The sequence below is a fragment of the Diaporthe amygdali genome, assembly GCF_026229845.1.
Source record: "Diaporthe amygdali strain CAA958 chromosome Unknown NODE_16_length_960263_cov_65_539585, whole genome shotgun sequence".
Classification (NCBI taxonomy): domain Eukaryota; kingdom Fungi; phylum Ascomycota; class Sordariomycetes; order Diaporthales; family Diaporthaceae; genus Diaporthe; species Diaporthe amygdali.
In genome coordinates this window covers 337,835-354,498 of record NW_026517036.1, presented here as the reverse complement: position 1 = coordinate 354,498, position 16,664 = coordinate 337,835, and the positions used below count along the sequence as shown (strand labels likewise).

Genomic DNA, 16,664 nt, shown 5'->3' with positions numbered 1-16,664 from the left:
TCGCGTGCCGTCGACGTGTGGTGGTGGGAACTGGGGAGCTTCGTGTGCAAGCAGGGAGAGAGGGCAGGTGAACGAAAAAAAAAAAATTCATCAAGGGCCAGACTCGCCGATTTGGAATACGTAGAACACTCTGAAATGGCAAAATTTGGCGTTGAAGCCATTCAGGACGGACTAGACGGGACACATGGTCCGGCCTGGCCATCAATTGCCATTAGACAAGCTTGACGTCATGCATCGAACGCCTCCTTGAGAGCTACCCAGTCCAGCCAGTGTGTAAGTGGCTACACCCAAAATCCCAAGTTCAGATCCAGGCCCAGTACCGATCATATGATAATCTTGGCATGCCGATTCCAACTTCTCAGCCCAACTCAAAAACGCCCGCCCGTCACAGGCTCCTTCAAGCCTCCGCGTACGCACATGGATGTACATGTGGCACAACGGCATCGCCCTCGTCGGACCAATTGGTCCTTCCTGGCCCCTCCTTCAATGCAAGGTGGCAGCTGGCATTGGCATTGGCGAGTCTTGCGCGCAGGTTTGGGGTTTTGTGTGTGCTGTCTCATCTTGGAAATGGGTTCATCAATGGGAGGGCAAAGCAAGGCATGGCATGGCTGAGCCTGTTAGCGAGAGAGAGAACATCTGGGGAAAGCTCAATGTCGACCCACCTGGCCGCCCAGCAACCAGAGCTTGCCCAGCTGGTTACCGCACCATGGCCCATAGTTGGGATACGAGTGCAACCCTGTTCCCGGCTTGCCATCCCTGCTTTTCTCCTCTCCTCTGATGAATCTCAAACTCGTCTGTTTCTGCGACGCGGAACTTGATGAGGCCTCTCAATCTCTGTCAATCTCGCTGCCGTCTCCCATCCCTGGCAGGCCTCACGCCCGCAGGTGGTTAGCCGCCCACTCGCCCGCCCACATCGGGGAGGCATCGAGAAGGTGGCTGGGTGGGACAGCCTTCTGTGAAACTCGTGCTGAAGCTCTCTGGCCGGTGACTGTGGGACAATGAACCAGACCATTCTCGCCAGTCTCGTGGATGCCAGGCCAGGATGAGTAGTGTATTCGCGTCTGCTCTGTTCTCCACAACATGCAAGCCACAGGCACAATAGAAAGCAAAGGAGATTCGAGGGCAGACGGGCAGACAGGCACATGGGACAAACACGTCTCCTCCTGCACACGTCCTGCACACGTCTTACTGCGGTATAGTATCTAGGGGCTGAGCCGCACAGACGGGCATGATCGACACGCACACCGAGCGTCATACTTCTCGATTGGGCCAGGACCATTGCGCATCTCGACTGCTCATTCTTCCTGGACCGTCTTTCGGCGGCTGGAAACAGCCAGCACCACGACGAGATTGCTCTGCTCTGCCTGTCCAGGTCGGTAGCCCGGCACGCCACTAGCTGCAACGGGAGGTAGCTCGAGCTGCAACTCGTCCATTGGCATTGTTCATTTCCACACACCCCGATCTGGCCCCTTCCCTTTGCAAGTCAAGGTGTCAAGTTACCCCTTGACAGCCAAATCTTTTTTGACGTCGATGCTGCCATACATATGACGTATTGGTTCACGTCACAACCACAGCAGCAAACGTAGGTACCACCCTCGCACGCAACGCACGCACGTCTGGACCACACTAGACCGCCACGACTACCACGACGACCAACCACTTTGTCCATGCTTGCATCTGCTTGGTGACTGGCGCCGAGTCAAAGCTCTATAAACCAACTTTGGCCATCTGCCCACCTTTCCTCGCTGTCCCTTTCCTCTCCCTTTGCCATCTTTTGTTGTTGACGCTTGTGCATCACCAACCCACCCCCCTTACCAACGACGTGATACCCCTACCCCTTCCCCAATTACCAGTTTTTGATACCCAGGCAGTCTTGCTCCATTTACCACTCTACCTCCAGGAATCGACTTTCTACTCTCGAAGTAGTAATTCCAACAAGACTAAAACACCATCTACGAAGTAATCATGGCGTCAACCAACGTCAACAAACCTGTTGATTTGAAGCTCAAGGAGGCCGATGTCAACAGGAAGCTCCAGATCTACGGCATTGCCACCGCATTCCAGAACGGCAAGGTCCCATCGGTATGTTGCAGATCTTGTCGCCCGGTCAATTGACTGCTTCTGACCAATCGCGCTAGAATGACCAAATCGATGTCGCTTTGAACAGCTTCCTGGCCTCCAAGGCCCTCTCCAGCCCCGCCGACAAGCTCTCCACCGAGGGCAAGGCTCTTGTGAAGGATTTCCGCGAAGTTGTTACCCAGGCCAAGAACCTCCTGCTGTCCAAGAATGAGGGCAATTTGCTTCAGGACTTCATTTGGCAGACCACACAGTTCGACCCAAACGCTGTCTCCACACCCAATGCCCCTGTGAACAAGGAGACCGCACAACAGCATGGCGACAAGGCACTTCAAGGGTTGCGCACTCTCGGAACGCTGATCATTACCAATGGCCAATTCCGGAAGCTTCGTACGTCCACTCACCATCATTCGCTTCTACTCATAGGCCACCGCTAACACCCCTGAAAGTGAATGACGCCAGCATCTTGTTGCGCGACATTGCTGGTGATGCTGCTACTAATGCTGCCGGCAAGGTCAGGCCTGGCGAGGAGCGATTGGCCCAAATCGATCGGCCCGCCGACGACAACACATGGCACGATGCGCCCGACTTTTCCAAGCAGAACATTAAGAGTCAGCTCCAGAAGAATTACAAGGGCAACGACCCTCAGCAGGATGCGCAGCACGTGGCCGGAAACGCAGCCACTGCTGCTCAAAACCAGAGCGTCGACAGTGGTGTCAACGTCACGGCAGGTGTTGACGCCGCGAAGCAAACCGCGCATGAGAAGACGGGCTTGACCGAGCAAGACACTGAGGAGGCGAAGCAGGCTGCCAACCAGCGAGCTGCAGAGTATCGTGCCAAGACCCTGGACTACCTCAAGAGGAAGATTCCCCAGGAGCGTCGTGAGCAAACTATCTGGCGACTGAAGAAGATGATCCTTGAGTGCCAGCAGCACCCTGACTACCAGGAGGCAATCACGACCCTGTTGGATCTCGCTGAGCAGTATGGTGGTCATGCAAACACGTTGGCCCAGGGTGGCACCGGCACCGTTAAGGGCGCTCGCTCGTCCCTTGCTCAGGCCGAGGCTGACCTCAAGACACTGATCGAACGGTTCGCGAACGGCACTTCCAGCGACGATCTGTGGTCATCTGTGAACCAGATCTACGAAGACGCCCAAAGGGACCCAGAACTCAAGGACTGGTTCAAGTCTGTGGACAAGTACATTCGTCGGTCTCTTCAGGAGCAGGGCTACATCCTGGAAGAAGCTTCCACCCAGGAGTGGAATAAGTTGTACGACCATGGCGACTACTTGCTGCGCCAGAAGTACAAGACTCACACCGACCGTGTCATCGACGAGATCAAGTTCCTCGCGGGCCAATTCGATGAGGATGCCCAGAACAAGCAGTTCGCCGTCACTGTCGAAAAGCTCTTCACCGACCTTGGAAACGACGAAAACGGCAAGCCAACCTTTAAGCCACATTTGGTCAAGGATCTTACGGAAGTCATTCTTCCCGCTGTCTTTGAGAATATAGCGTACATTCCCGTCCCTCGCATCGAGTACTCCGATCCCCAGGTCGACGCTGTCATCGAAAACCTCGTTCTCGAGAGTGACAACTTCACGCCAAACCTGCTGGAGATCAACAGCGAGAACCACATGAGGTGGGGACGCAAGAAGGTCTCCAGCAAGCATCAGCATGCCTTCGAGATCAAGGTCTCAGGAGTCCAGATGGATCTTCGTGATGTCAGCTTCTATGTCAAAAAGAAGCAGGGATTCCCTTCCATCACCGACCAGGGTGTTATGGACATTATCCTGGCTGGAGAGGGCTTCGGCTTCACCTTGAAGATGTCTTCGGCGGATAAGAAGGATTCCCAGAACTTTTTCAAGGTCGACAAGGTTGACGTTAACATCAACAACATGAAGCTGAAGGTGAAGAAGTCCAAGCATAAGCTGCTGTTTGCTATCGCCAAGCCAATTGCGTTGAAGGCCATGCGACCCGCCATCCAGAAGGCTGCTGAGAAGGCCATCAAGGACAACTTCAACCAAGCGGACGCCTTCCTGAAAAAGGTCCAGGTTGAGGCCAACCGTGCGCTGGAGGAGGCTCGCGAAGATCCTCAGAACGCGCCCAATGTTTACAAGCGCTACGTTGACGCCTTCCAGAAGCAGCTCCTTCAGGGCAAGAAGAAGGCGGAGGCTGCTGTTGCCGATAAGAAGGTCAACTACGCCATCACCCAGGAGGACAGCATCTTCAAGGACATTAAGCTGCCCGGCGGTATCAGCTCCAAGGCTACTGAGTACAAGGAGCTGGCCCGTAAGGGCGAGAAGTGGGAGTCGCCTGTCTTCTCCATCGGATCTGCCAAGAGTAAGTTACCCAGTGACTCATCATTTACATTCCCTTGTTCGTATATCTTCCTTGAGCATGGTCCAGCGGGACAAGTCATGCATGGAGATGAACCACTCAACCCCTCCTAGCCGAAATCTATTAGCAAGATATTAACAAATGACACAGCAAGCACCAACATCCCGCCTGCCCCCAAGGTGACCAGGAAGCCTCACACCACAGGCACTGCCGCTAATGGCCCCAGCACCAACGGCAGTAGTACCTTTGCCGACGGCAACATCAAGAATGATCTCAACTTTGCTGCGCAGAACCAATTCCACCCAAACACCGCGACCACCACTGTCTCTTAAGTTGAGATTGCTACAGACCGAGGATCTCTCTGGTCAATGATGACGAAGATACCCATAAGTTTGTCGGCGCAAAATCACGGAACGTCCTAGAGCGGACTGATCCTGTCTCTTTCGAGGGGCACAGTAGAATAATCACGGTTTCCTTTTGTTGAATAACACTTTATCAGACGCGCCATGCTTGGTCTTGTTTTCCATTTTTCTTTTTCTTTTTATACCCGGACGGTCATGGACTTTCATACGTTGATACCCGGTCTGGGCAAACCAGTCTTTTTTTCCCTTTTCGAGTCGGGGCCTTGAGTGTAATGAAGGATGTTGGGGAAAGAAGGTTCTCGGTTTTTTATGTTTCCTTGGTCTTTTGACTATTGATCGTACTCTCACTACTCTCGCCCTAATATTCCATAGGAAAGAAAAGGAAACAAGGAAAAGCTTCTGCTCGTTTGAGTGATTTGAAATTAACACTGTAATGTGACTCATGACCCTCATGATGCCTTCGTGTGATGTTGTCCAGTATTTGCGGTACCACATCCTTGACCAGTCACTTAACACTGTGTAACGAGCCTGTGATATATTTCTCATGTGCGGACATCGTACCTCTCGAATCGGTTGTGACTCTATGGTGGATCATTTGAGGTGTCGTTTCTTTTCCAAGAAGAGCTCGAGAGTGATGATGTTGTGCAAAACTATACGTTGAGCTTTTGTACGGTCTCTAAAGTAGAGGCTGAGATTTTACGATAAGAAAATCTGGTAGTTTCTCTCCTGATCAACCTCGTGTAGATTGGTGGATGTTATCAGCCGTCGCAGTGTCCACGGGAGGAGACGTGCTTGGCCCTCGCAGACATATCACGACGTAATCAAGAACAACAATCTCTAGTGCCATCAACAGTCAGCTTGTCGCTTCATCCTGGCCTGATCATGTTTCTCTGAGAATTATTGACCTGAGACACTGGTAATCGGATGGACCACGGCCCAAAGGTGGGCCCTAAACGATAGCCAAAAATTTTCTGACCTGACCTTGTCGAGTCCGGGATCAACAAATGGAAGTCACAGCGACTTGTGGTGATTCACGCACATACGTTATAAAGTAAAGGATGTGAACGAACATTAGACGCCTCACTGGGTTGTATAAATTTGTCCCCTCAACCGAACCTTTGAACTTGAGGAACTACCATCCATATGCGTAACGACAGGTTCGAGAACAAACAGGAAGATCCCGAAACGAACAAACAGACCAGTTGGCGGATAACAACGAGTCCTTCGACAAAACCAATATTTAACTTCCTCCAGCCTTCGGAAATCCACCATCACTGACATTTATTGTAGCAGAGCAATCAAAGAATTCCAGCGACACGAGACGGTCCAAGTTCTCCTTTACGACCAAAAATGGACGATGATACTTGCAGGACATGTTGGTGTAAAATCTCGACATTTGGATACTGCGAGTGGGAGCGGTTCAAGTCGCTGGTTGAATGCAGCTGTCAGTGGGAAATGACCCCGTACGGGTGGTTTCCATCCGGGAAGCGCTGGGTGGAGGAGGGTTGGACGGCGCGCGAGAACGCCGATGGGTCGCTCGAGTGGTGCTGGACGAGTGCGGGTCCGGTTCCGTGTACACGCTGCAATGGATGCGGCTTAACAATGGTATGCAGAAACAAGGCGCAGTGTCAGGGGGACTCCTTCCGTGGGCAGAAACGCAAGCATGTGCAACTCGACCCGGTCCTTGAGTCGACTCTGGTGTACGTGACGTACCCGGAAGGCTCACACCCCAGGACTTAATTCTGTGGGCGAATTTCTACCAGGCAGAAAGCATCTCTTCAGCGAAATTTGTCTTGCGAAACGTAATGCCCCAAAGGAAGGGGGAAAGAAGTATTGTGAGGAAGCTTGCATATAATCAGCTTGATTGGATCAGCCAATTTTCATCAATTTTCATTAATTTTCAATGATGCCTTCAAAGCTTGGCTTACATCAATACAAGTCCTGTACGTAGGTGCTCGGAGATGGGAGAAATATACCAAGAATTACACCTAGGCATGGACCAAGAAGCATTTGGCCACTTCGTGACATCCCTTCTCCTGGTCAAAGGCGCCATTTTTGTGAGCCCAAAACGTCAGCCCCTGGTCTCCATGTTATATTTAGCATGAAGTAGTGCTCGTCCGGCACTACTTCCAGTCCCTCAAGCCCCTCGGGCCGTCGTTGCAGACATGGCATGCTTGGCAGAGCAATCTATAAGACGTCCTCAATGAGGAGAAGGGAAAATGGCTACTCATCCCTCTGAGCATACGACGAAGGCAGCCAACAGCTGTAAAGACTGTTGGATGCTATTCGCCGGCGGCGGGTGCTGCAAATACGAGACGACGCGCACAAAGCTCGACTGCGACTGCGTCCAATAATACAAGGGCGCGGGGGTAGGGTGTCGGGCAGGCCTGCGGCTGGGAAATGGGCGGTGGATTATGTGCAGAATTTGCGGCGGCAAAATGTTCCTTTTATGCGAACGAGGTCACTTTCCAGTGTCCTGGAGGCAAGGTTAACGGGAAGGGCCGGAAGCACAGGGAGATTCAAAAGAGGTCATGGGCAGTTGGGAGTGGATCGTTGGCACATTGAGTCTCGGAACGAGAGCGAAGTTTGACATGAAAGAGAGCAATTCTTAGGGAATGGTCATTGTAGCACATTCCATTCCAACAACATGACTTGCAAATGCTGAGCTTCAGCTTTGGGAAGCCAACTTTCCCCTTTCTCGTGTAGCATTCTGGAAGATCGAGGCTTCCATTGACGCGATTCATATGGACCCTGTGCTGGGGGATGGTGAGTTCAAAAAACAAGAACCCATGTACCCATACCAGAAGGTCTCCAAAACTGTTTATTAGAAATAATGAGATCCGTAACTGCCGGTGACAACTCACGGCATGCCTATATACTTGTATAATGCCAACCAGCAGCACCAAGTGAAATGGACGAGCCATCACCCGGACGGGTTATTGTGAAATTCTATTGCACATATTTTTCTCGTGACAAACACGGTGTCAAGAGCCAGCATTATATGTGAACATGGATAATTACGGCCATAGCTGTCTTACGCCACGTCTGGACCAACCATCCGATGCTTGATGTCCTGACTTGGTCACGCTGGGTTTAGGACTCACAAACAGAATCCAAGTCCCTCAGCATGACCGAACTCGAAAAGTTGCAAGCAGTTTGCGATGATTCTACAAGAGGATGGCTAATATAAAATCTGCGAAATCGACGATGTTCGAAGTGAACAACGTCCGTACAAAGCCAATGATTCTCGAGTGCGACAAAACCAAAATCCTCACAGCGACGAATACAATAAGCAGACGCCTACCAGAGTCCTTGAGGTCCGCTTTCCCCCTTATAAGAAAAAGTACACTCTAGCAGTGCTGACGTTGACTTTATGTGTTTCAGCAGCAACGATCTCTATCTCCTCTCCCTCTCTGACACCTTCGAAAATGGCGGAAATCTGCACAACTTGTGGATACACCATAGACTCTGCTGGAAAAATTGAGTGGGATTACGAGACAAAGGAATGTAGTTGCGTGACCAGGGAGGATGAGAACGGAGTCACTCACCCTGGACAACAGCGAAGAACGCATGGATGGGTCACGTGCCGTATTTGCGAGGGAAGACAAAATTATCAAGACTCTTACATTGCGAGCCAATGCCCAGGATGCTGGATAAACGGGGTCCCCAGAACCCATACAGCAGTCGATCTGACTAAACGACCGGGGGGCCACAAACGGAATAGAAGGCACAGATCACGTAGAAAATGGGTCTCATCCTAGTGGTGCGGTCGCACGTTTTGAGGGGCTGGGTTGTATTCTTTCGTTAGCGACGGTGCGACAGGGAGGTGTTTTTTTTTGGACACGTATTCAAACGTGTGTAAGGGCAGATAGCCAACGCAAATTATTCAGTCGTAGGCTCGTTAATGGAATTTGATAATGAAGACATGGTCAAACAATTCGCCACTGAGAAAGCTTCACGCTGTTCCAGATAAGATGGTAAGCCGTGTCAAGAGTGTAACGTAACCGAAATCTGGTAAATAGTTCCTTTTTCTTGGAAAAAAGCACTAGCGACATGATTGGCGACGATACTTGTCCCTGTTTCCAAACTTAAGAGGCTGCATTGGCTCTTTCTTTCTCGCACCAGAGTGCACTTGGCTACCTCTAAGTACATCTCGACATAATAGGTCTCATATTATCATTGAGGCACATAATGCATGATCATAGATCGTGAACCCATTCATACGATGATCTCGACGTCCTCTGAAACGGTTGCTTGCCGAATATTTATCACCCGGGCTCACCGCATATGCATCTTCTCGTTCTCGCTCTCGCCTTTGATAATAATATTCATCTTCTCGCTCTCGTCGTATTGGAACATATTCATCTTCTCGACCTCTTTCTCGTATTATAGTAAATCCTGGTTCTAGGCGTGCTCGTGGGTCCTCGTAATCGTCATTGTAATGGTCTCGCCGTTCGAAGGGGTTCTGGTAGTGTGCGTAACCGTCATACACCAAGTCGTCGTCAGGGTCAATCCACGGGGGCAGCAGAGGGTCAGCCCGCCGCCCTGAACGAAGTATTTCATAAGTGGAGACGTTTTCTGACCGACTATACAATGTCACACTTTCTCCTCGTTGTAACTTAGGCGTGGATGTAAATGCTGGAATCAGAAAGCCAACATGGAGAATTCTCAATGTTTTTCGTCCAGAATCACACTTGAGTAATGTGCTTCTAGTTAATCATTGTTTGGTTGTTAAGTATATGATATAATAACGAGGTAAGTGCAGGTACCTTATTTGGAGAAAGTCATCTAGTGATCACCAAAGTAGGTGGATAGACTTTATGTCCTAAGTGGCAGTCAGCAGTGCAACTACGATAGACTCGGATCTTCACCTGGTTGATTTTTTCTAATATCGCGTCCCCCGCACCCCGCTCGACAGGCAGTGAGGCTTGGCGGCTTCGTCAGCCACACGCGACATAAAACTTAATTCTACAAATTCATTGTGCAACATACATGATACCGTTGAATACTGTCAAAAACTAGAGTCAATCTGGTCTGCAAAATAAGGTGCTGAAAACAAGATACTGTGAAAACGAGTTCTGTTCCATAATAATCCATGTTTCGCACGTCATTTAGGACGAATGACATAGATATTGCTAACGTTTTGCAATTGACCACTTTCCAAAATCCGGTATAATCAATTCAATACTATCTATGGTGCCTCCAGACTGACATGACTACATGGATCACGAAGTGGAACGTAATACAGAGTCTGATGGCGGGCTTGTCCATCTTCAGCTCGAGAATATGCGAAACTACCAGCTGCACGAGAACTATTCAGAGGCTCTTCAAGTGCTTCAAGAGATACCAGCAGGGGTAATAATACGAACGCCACTATCAAGGGACCTCGTTCTCTAAGAGTGTCGAGTAATTTATTGATCCAGCATCAGATCCTCCGCAGGACACATCATCCTATCACCAGCAGGATTCACTCGGCGTACTGAGTACGCTACACGTAGATTCCTTGTTTGTTGCTAATGGGTATGAAGACTATACGTTTCCCTACAATCCAAAAATTGAATCATCAAAGGTGTGGTTCTGTGGTTACCGGTCTGGTCGCTGGTTCTCCTGCCCAACCTCTCAGCATGAGCCTTACCTAGTCTAGTTACTCTTTCAACTCCCGCCCAAGTTAATTGGGCAACTTTCCACAACAGCTTCTGGGAGGGCGACTGATTTGCGTACAATTGTTGGCAATGTAGAACGCTGGCACCCTTGTGCAGAGTGCCTACCATTTTTTGCTGTTTACTGTCTTCTAAAATTGAATTCCTAATCTTTGGAAAAATGGACGCATTTCCAACCATCATCAACACCTCATAGCAATGAAACCCCCAGAACTTGGCGATTAAAAAACCCGGCCACCTTTCACTACTTTCCAATTGTCAAAAACAGCCGGTCGCCCACATCACCCAGCCCAGGCTTCAGCATTCCACCAGCAGTCAGCTCCTCGTCGAGGCCAGCGACGTAGATCTCGACGCCCTCGGGCCACTCGCCGGCGGCCCTCGTGAGGCCGGGCTGGGCGCCGAGGACGCTCAGGACGATGATGCGCTGGGCGCCCCACTCGCGCAGGGTCTGGATGGCGGCGGCGCAGGTGCCGCCGGTGGCGATGACGGGGTCGACGATGACGGCGAGGCTGGAGGGCGACTCGGCGCCGCCGCCGCTGTTGACGTGCTCGGGCAGGTTGTTGTAGTACTCGACGGGCTCGAGGGTCGAGGGCTCGCGGTACAGGCCGAGGTGGTGCACGGCGACGGGGTCGGGGAGGAGGGTCTGCACGGCGTCGACCATGCCCAGGCCCGAGCGCAGGATGGGCACTATGGAGATGGTGTTGGGCTGGATCGTTGTTGTCTCGTACTCGAAGCCGAGCGGGGTGACGTCCTTTTTCCTCCTTTGTTAGCGTTGCTTTATACACAGCTGAGGGGATTTGGGGTGGGAGAACAAACCTTGGGGCCGGGGGCCGTGGTGATTGCTGTTGCCAGTGCTTCGCAGCCAATGATAAGAGAGATGTCGTGGACTAATGACTTGACGTCCTTTGCAGGCGTGCTTTTTGAACGCAACTGGCTCAGCTTGGCCCTTAAGCAAGGGTGGTTTGAGACGTGGACATTGTTGGGAAGAGCTGCCATTATGGTTGTTGTTGACAGATGACGATACACAACAGAGTAGTTCCTGGGCAGGACGTCACGGAAACAGTCTATTACACGCCTAACGAGACACAAAATACAGCTGTTATCGACACGTTGGAGCACACGTATGGATTCGTATGGGTATGTAGGGCGAAGGTATCAACACAACAAGACCCAGCAGCTCATCAGGAATGCAAACGTGAGTAAAGAGGTGAGGTCAGATTGCAGCCGTCGTTGCCGGAGTGAAGTTGGGGGAGGTTGGGGGGTAGCTCCGATAAGATGGCGATAAGGAGGCTCCACTTGCCGCATCAGTGGGGTTCAGAGCTGCAGGCGAAAGCAGGGGAAAGCAGGGAACAGCTCCTCGGCCCGTCGATATGCGCAGGGGTCCACCGTGGAGCAGGTGGGCAGGTGGGCCACCAGTTCGACTTCACCTGTCTTGCACGCATTTTCGCATCCGAGGTACTCTGAAATGTGAGGCCATTCAAAACTTGCTACAACGCCCTAGCTGTACGATAAATGAACTCTGCAATGAGTTTTGGGCAACACACTTTCCTGCTTGCTTGTTTTCGGCTTTCCAAGCCGATCTCTGGAACTTGGCCACGACCCCGCCTGCCTTCCCCTCTTCTGGTTCATCAAGATGCAACAGTTGAAGTTGAGCATGGGGTTCAAATTGGCTAATGAATTGGGTCGTAGTCCAAGACAAAGAAATGCTTAGCATCCCGCCGTCAGTGACAAGCGCGATCTCATTCCAGCCAAATCCGTGCTCACTATACTCTATTCTCTGAGCCGCAACGGATCGACAGACGATCAATTGTCCAAAGAGGCTGGCACGGCTGGAAGCCATCACTTCCCGCGCTCAGCCCTATCTAATGCAGCTTGTCAGGTGTCAGCTAAGAACGATGGCCTATCAAAGAAGAGATCTTGCTCTCTCGGCACAGAATCAAAACAGGTTCCGATATGTGGGTTATACGAGCCAAGACAAGTTTACATTGAGGTCTTCTTTGTGTCACCTCGCTACCAATGCTAGGTCGTATCAGAAGGAGGAAAGTAGGCCGACACCCAGACTAGGTAACCAGCCATTGGCTTAGGAGCAGATAAATGTTCAAGAGAAACAAATGAGATATGCATCATAGACATACGTCTGTACGTCTTCTGTGTGAGTACATATCGTGGCCGAAGCCCGCCAAGGAGTCTCAGTCTCAGTCCTCCCTCAAAACACTCGTCTTTCATTCCCAACACCAAAGCCACACAAACCCAAAACTCTCGCCATAATGAAGTTCCTATCCATGATTATAAACATTGCTTTCGCCGCCTCCATGGCAAACGCGCGTCGCATCCCCATCATCCCCAAGCCAGCCTGCATCCTCCCCTGCCCAGCCAGCACCCTCTGCGTTGCAGACCCAGTGCCCCGATGCGTGGTAGTCAATGGGTAAGCTCTGGGACCTCCCTTTGTAAATACGAAACTCACTTGTTGAGCGAGTTTCGCTAACAAGTACGCCCCTGCGACTAGGTTCTGCGGCGGCGTCGCAGCTGTGACCTGCGTTAGTGACACCGACTACTGTGTTGACAACCCCCTCGATGACTGTGACCCCAAAAATGGTGGTTTTGACTGTGGTGGCATCTGCGTTCCGAAGCCTATCTTTTAAGGGACAGCTACTCGTGAGGGTGTGCGGATGCGTTGTGTTACGCGTGGCTCGTTCGTCATCACGAAGGGGTAAAGCCTTGACGCCTTAGTTCGAAGTGTTTACAGCTTGATCGCATTGCTTGAGGAGAATCGGCCGGACGCAGTTGCAAAGGTGGCTTGTGAGAGGAAGGTCAGCGGATGGTACAGATGTTTACTCACTCACCTTCACTATGACACAGGCCTATCGCCCGACGATAAGTCTTTTTCAACCAAGAAACAAATAACTGTTTTGAGTCTTCCTCTCTTGTACCAAAAAGGTCAGATTGAAATAGGATAAGAAAATCGTCCATGAATTAATCGATCATTGAATATAATATCTCTACTGATTATCCGCCTATGTGTGCTGCTTGAGCCTCGGTTGCTGTCAAGACCTCTGAGCAGTCACCGTGTCCAATCTACAAACCCAAGATCAGGAAGAGGCTCAACGAGAGCCCGAGGACCTTATAGACTGTGTCCTTGCCTATCGAGTCCGTGAAAGAGCCCCTCCGCATCGTCAACGACATCGAGCCAGAAGCTAGAAAAGTAGACAAGTTGTCAGCAACCCATCGAAAACACGACGGAATGTGCGTGCTGCAGCAGAATATACTGTCAGGGGAAGGGGGGGAAAACTGTACTCACTTTTTCCGGCCGTTGCCCTCGCTGGCTCACTGATTCCGCTAGAAGCGTCCTCGAATCCATACCACGCAGTGCCGAACCCAAGCTGGGACGCATCGGGCTGCGTGGCATTCGAGTAGATGGGGAACGCAGTCGTGCTCGCCAAGTTCTCAACACGCCCCAGGAGGACCTCGATCTGGCGGAACGCCACGCCAGCCTGCCAGGTCGGGACCATGTGGCCGGTGAGGTCGACGAGCGCCCACGTGAGGCCGCGCTCGCTGTGCCAGGTCCCCAGGACGCCCTGGCCGCTGCTCCCCGCGACGTCCGGGTTGGGGTGGTGCGGCACGAACAGCGGGTCGCGCGGCTCGGACTGGAAGCCCATCTGGCCGCCCCAGGTCATGTTCTGGATGCCGAGCAGGGTGCCGTTGGCGAGGAGGACCATGTCCATGGTGCCGTGCGCGATCTGCACGTTCTTGGTGCGGTCGATGACGTTCGGGATCGCGCGGTACGACGACGGGTCCGAGTTGTCGCCGCCCGCGAAGACGGACTTCTCGGCGCAGATCTCCCAGTTCACGTCCAGCGGCGCGTGGATCGCCTGCTTCACGTCTGTCCGGTTGAAGTAGATCTGCCGGCCTGGGGCGGTGTACTCGATGGAGGTTGGGAAGCCCAGGACATCGTCGGGAACTGGTAGAATCTGCCCGACTTGGTCTGTTCACACGCGGTGTTTAGCAGTTGCCCCCAAGTCAAGAGGACCACTCAGCCGCAATATATTGGTTTCGAGCCTAGGAACTGGAGGACGAAAGATACCATAACTAGTGAATGGAGTATCTTACATATGTTGAAACCTGGATTGATGTCAAAGATAGCACTAAACGCGGCGTCGAAGACATCGCATCCATCTATGTAGTTGGTGCAGTCCGCATTAATGCCCGGTTGAGCACAGACATCGGGTTGCTGCCCTGATGGTGGAAATGTCAGATACTTGTCAGTGAAATCGTCGAAACCGCAGCTCTTGGACGCATTTGCAATGCTGGCAGCAGTGGAGTCGTTGAATGGCATAACCTGCAAGATTTAGATCTCGTCAGCAAACACATGAAAACCTGGCGGCCTCTATGAGGTCCAAAGCACATGTTGTGTGCTCGTGTGAGTATAGCCCAAAAGGTCGCAGGCCCTGAAGGGACAGGTCCGGATATGTTGATCCAGCTTAAAAGATAGTCTAGTCGGCAACTCACATTTCTCCAGTAGTCAACGAAATAATTCGTAGGTGCAATACCCGCTGATCCGCCAGTTATTACCGGATCATAGATCAGCATGCCATTGACGTTGAAATAATTCGTGTCGTTGGCGTCAAGCATGTTGCTGCTGATAAAGGGGCAATATGCTCCGGCGTAGCTAGCAAAATGGTCAGAATGTACGTAAAAACCACAATGCTTAAAAGAAGGCTTTCTGGAAGAAGCCACTCAAAGTGGGAAGCAGTGGGTACTTACGACTCGCCAGTAACATAAATCTTGTAGCCCTGCAAGCCAAAGGCATCTACGAAATTCCGCCAGAAACCCATAAATTGCTGGGCAACATCATCCTCACTCTGCGCCGTCACCGTACCAGTTGAGAAGCCAGTGCCGATGGGCTGCTCAACCCACACAACATTCGTCAACTGGTGCCAGGACCACGGGTTGGCATTAGGCTTGAACGTGCCGCTCTGCCACTGAAAGGGCCCGTTCTCTTGAATCATACCGCTCAGGGAAGAGCATCCAGGACCCCCGTTGAGCCAGATGATGATCTCCTTGGGCTGGTCCGCCGCGGCAGTGGGGAAGAACCAGAAGAACATCTGTCCATCGGTACTATTTCCCACGTTGCCGACGGGCAGGGTGCCGGCGTAGGATTCTCCGACGTCGAAGTCGACATCTGGAATGCCGTTGCCGTCGACGGCGAACTCTGCGTGTGTGGTTAGCACTGAATATCAGGAATGTGGTGAGTGCATTCCGGCAAGACCAAAGTACGGAGGGCAGCTCATCCAGGGGATGCCAGAAGACAAACATGGGCTCTGAAGCATTGGCACAGCGCCCTGCACTGCAGCAATCCGGGGTTGGGGGCACTAACTTGTGGTGTTGGCATTGAGGAAGGGCGATGTGGATGTCTGTCGCCTTACCACGGGCGGCACCTCAGTAGATCTTTTCTGGCTATGAGGCCTGTACCTTAGAAGCGGGTTGAATGTTTCGAATGCAGTGGCGGCTAGTGCCGTGGGCGCAAAGAGGCCAGCCGCGATGACCGGTCCAAGCCTCATCTTGGCTGGGCTCGTTCAGATGAAAATAGTGCGCACGCGCGACGTATTAATGTCTTCAGCCCCCAACCCTAACCACTGCGTGTATTGGCAGTGGCACAACAGTCTCGTCTGGGATATGTCAAGACCGGCTTTCAGAAGCGATGGACTGGCTGTTGGAGGTTTGTACGTCTGGGCGGTGTTCCTACAAGTCGAGTGGACGTTGAGAATATTCCGAGAAACGTGTGCCGCGTCCTGATACAGTCTACGTAATGACAGGGGCGGGCTCTCGAGGAGTCAAATAGAGACGAACCCAATCCTTTGGGGCAAGGAACCATATCTTCCCGTGCTGATTCCGAGCACTCCGCATGAAACCACATGCGTGCAGGGATCAGTGCGCGACGGCTGGACGGCAACTCTCTCCTCACATAGGCTGACGGGGCTGACGGGCTGCAGTCGTCTACTGGAACGAGAGTGCAGATCTGCGCCCATTGTTTACCTGCGATCGACCTCGAGTGATTCAACGGCTTACGGACAAATACGCGATGTACGTACACGTTAGCCGAAGAGGGGAGGTGGTCAGGAGTCGTGACGCAGTAGAACAATTCAAGTCGCGCAACTAAGCTTTGAGGCGCCCAAGGCCCACTAATTACTACCAGGATAAATCGTAATTGGCCGATTCGCCCCGTTGCATCC

At 51.9% G+C, this 16,664-nt stretch overlaps 4 protein-coding genes across 4 annotated transcripts; 2 read left to right on the top strand and 2 right to left on the bottom strand.

The window, feature by feature from the left end:
* Positions 1 to 1,965: 1,965 nt before the first annotated feature.
* J7T55_007374 (uncharacterized protein) lies at positions 1,966 to 4,744 on the top strand (the record flags this gene model as incomplete). The annotated part of the gene is made up of 4 exons (XM_053144130.1): positions 1,966 to 2,082; positions 2,139 to 2,466; positions 2,526 to 4,415; positions 4,563 to 4,744. The coding sequence occupies 4 exons, from the start codon at positions 1,966 to 1,968 to the stop codon at positions 4,742 to 4,744; spliced, it is 2,517 nt and encodes an 838-aa protein (XP_052993064.1).
* Positions 4,745 to 10,678: 5,934 nt separating this feature from the next.
* Positions 10,679 to 11,430, bottom strand: J7T55_007373 (uncharacterized protein; the record flags this gene model as incomplete). Its single annotated transcript, XM_053144129.1, has 2 exons — positions 10,679 to 11,185; positions 11,251 to 11,430. The coding sequence occupies 2 exons, from the start codon at positions 11,428 to 11,430 to the stop codon at positions 10,679 to 10,681; spliced, it is 687 nt and encodes a 228-aa protein (XP_052993063.1).
* Positions 11,431 to 12,701: 1,271 nt separating this feature from the next.
* Positions 12,702 to 13,076, top strand: J7T55_007372 (uncharacterized protein; the record flags this gene model as incomplete). Its single annotated transcript, XM_053144128.1, has 2 exons — positions 12,702 to 12,859; positions 12,941 to 13,076. 2 exons carry the CDS (start codon positions 12,702 to 12,704, stop codon positions 13,074 to 13,076), a joined length of 294 nt encoding a protein of 97 aa, XP_052993062.1.
* A 98-nt stretch (positions 13,077 to 13,174) lies between these two features.
* Positions 13,175 to 15,992, bottom strand: J7T55_007371 (uncharacterized protein; the record flags this gene model as incomplete). Its single annotated transcript, XM_053144125.1, has 7 exons — positions 13,175 to 13,230; positions 13,518 to 13,628; positions 13,733 to 14,416; positions 14,542 to 14,770; positions 14,941 to 15,100; positions 15,196 to 15,643; positions 15,809 to 15,992. The coding sequence occupies 7 exons, from the start codon at positions 15,990 to 15,992 to the stop codon at positions 13,175 to 13,177; spliced, it is 1,872 nt and encodes a 623-aa protein (XP_052993061.1).
* Between the last annotated feature and the right edge of the window lie 672 nt (positions 15,993 to 16,664).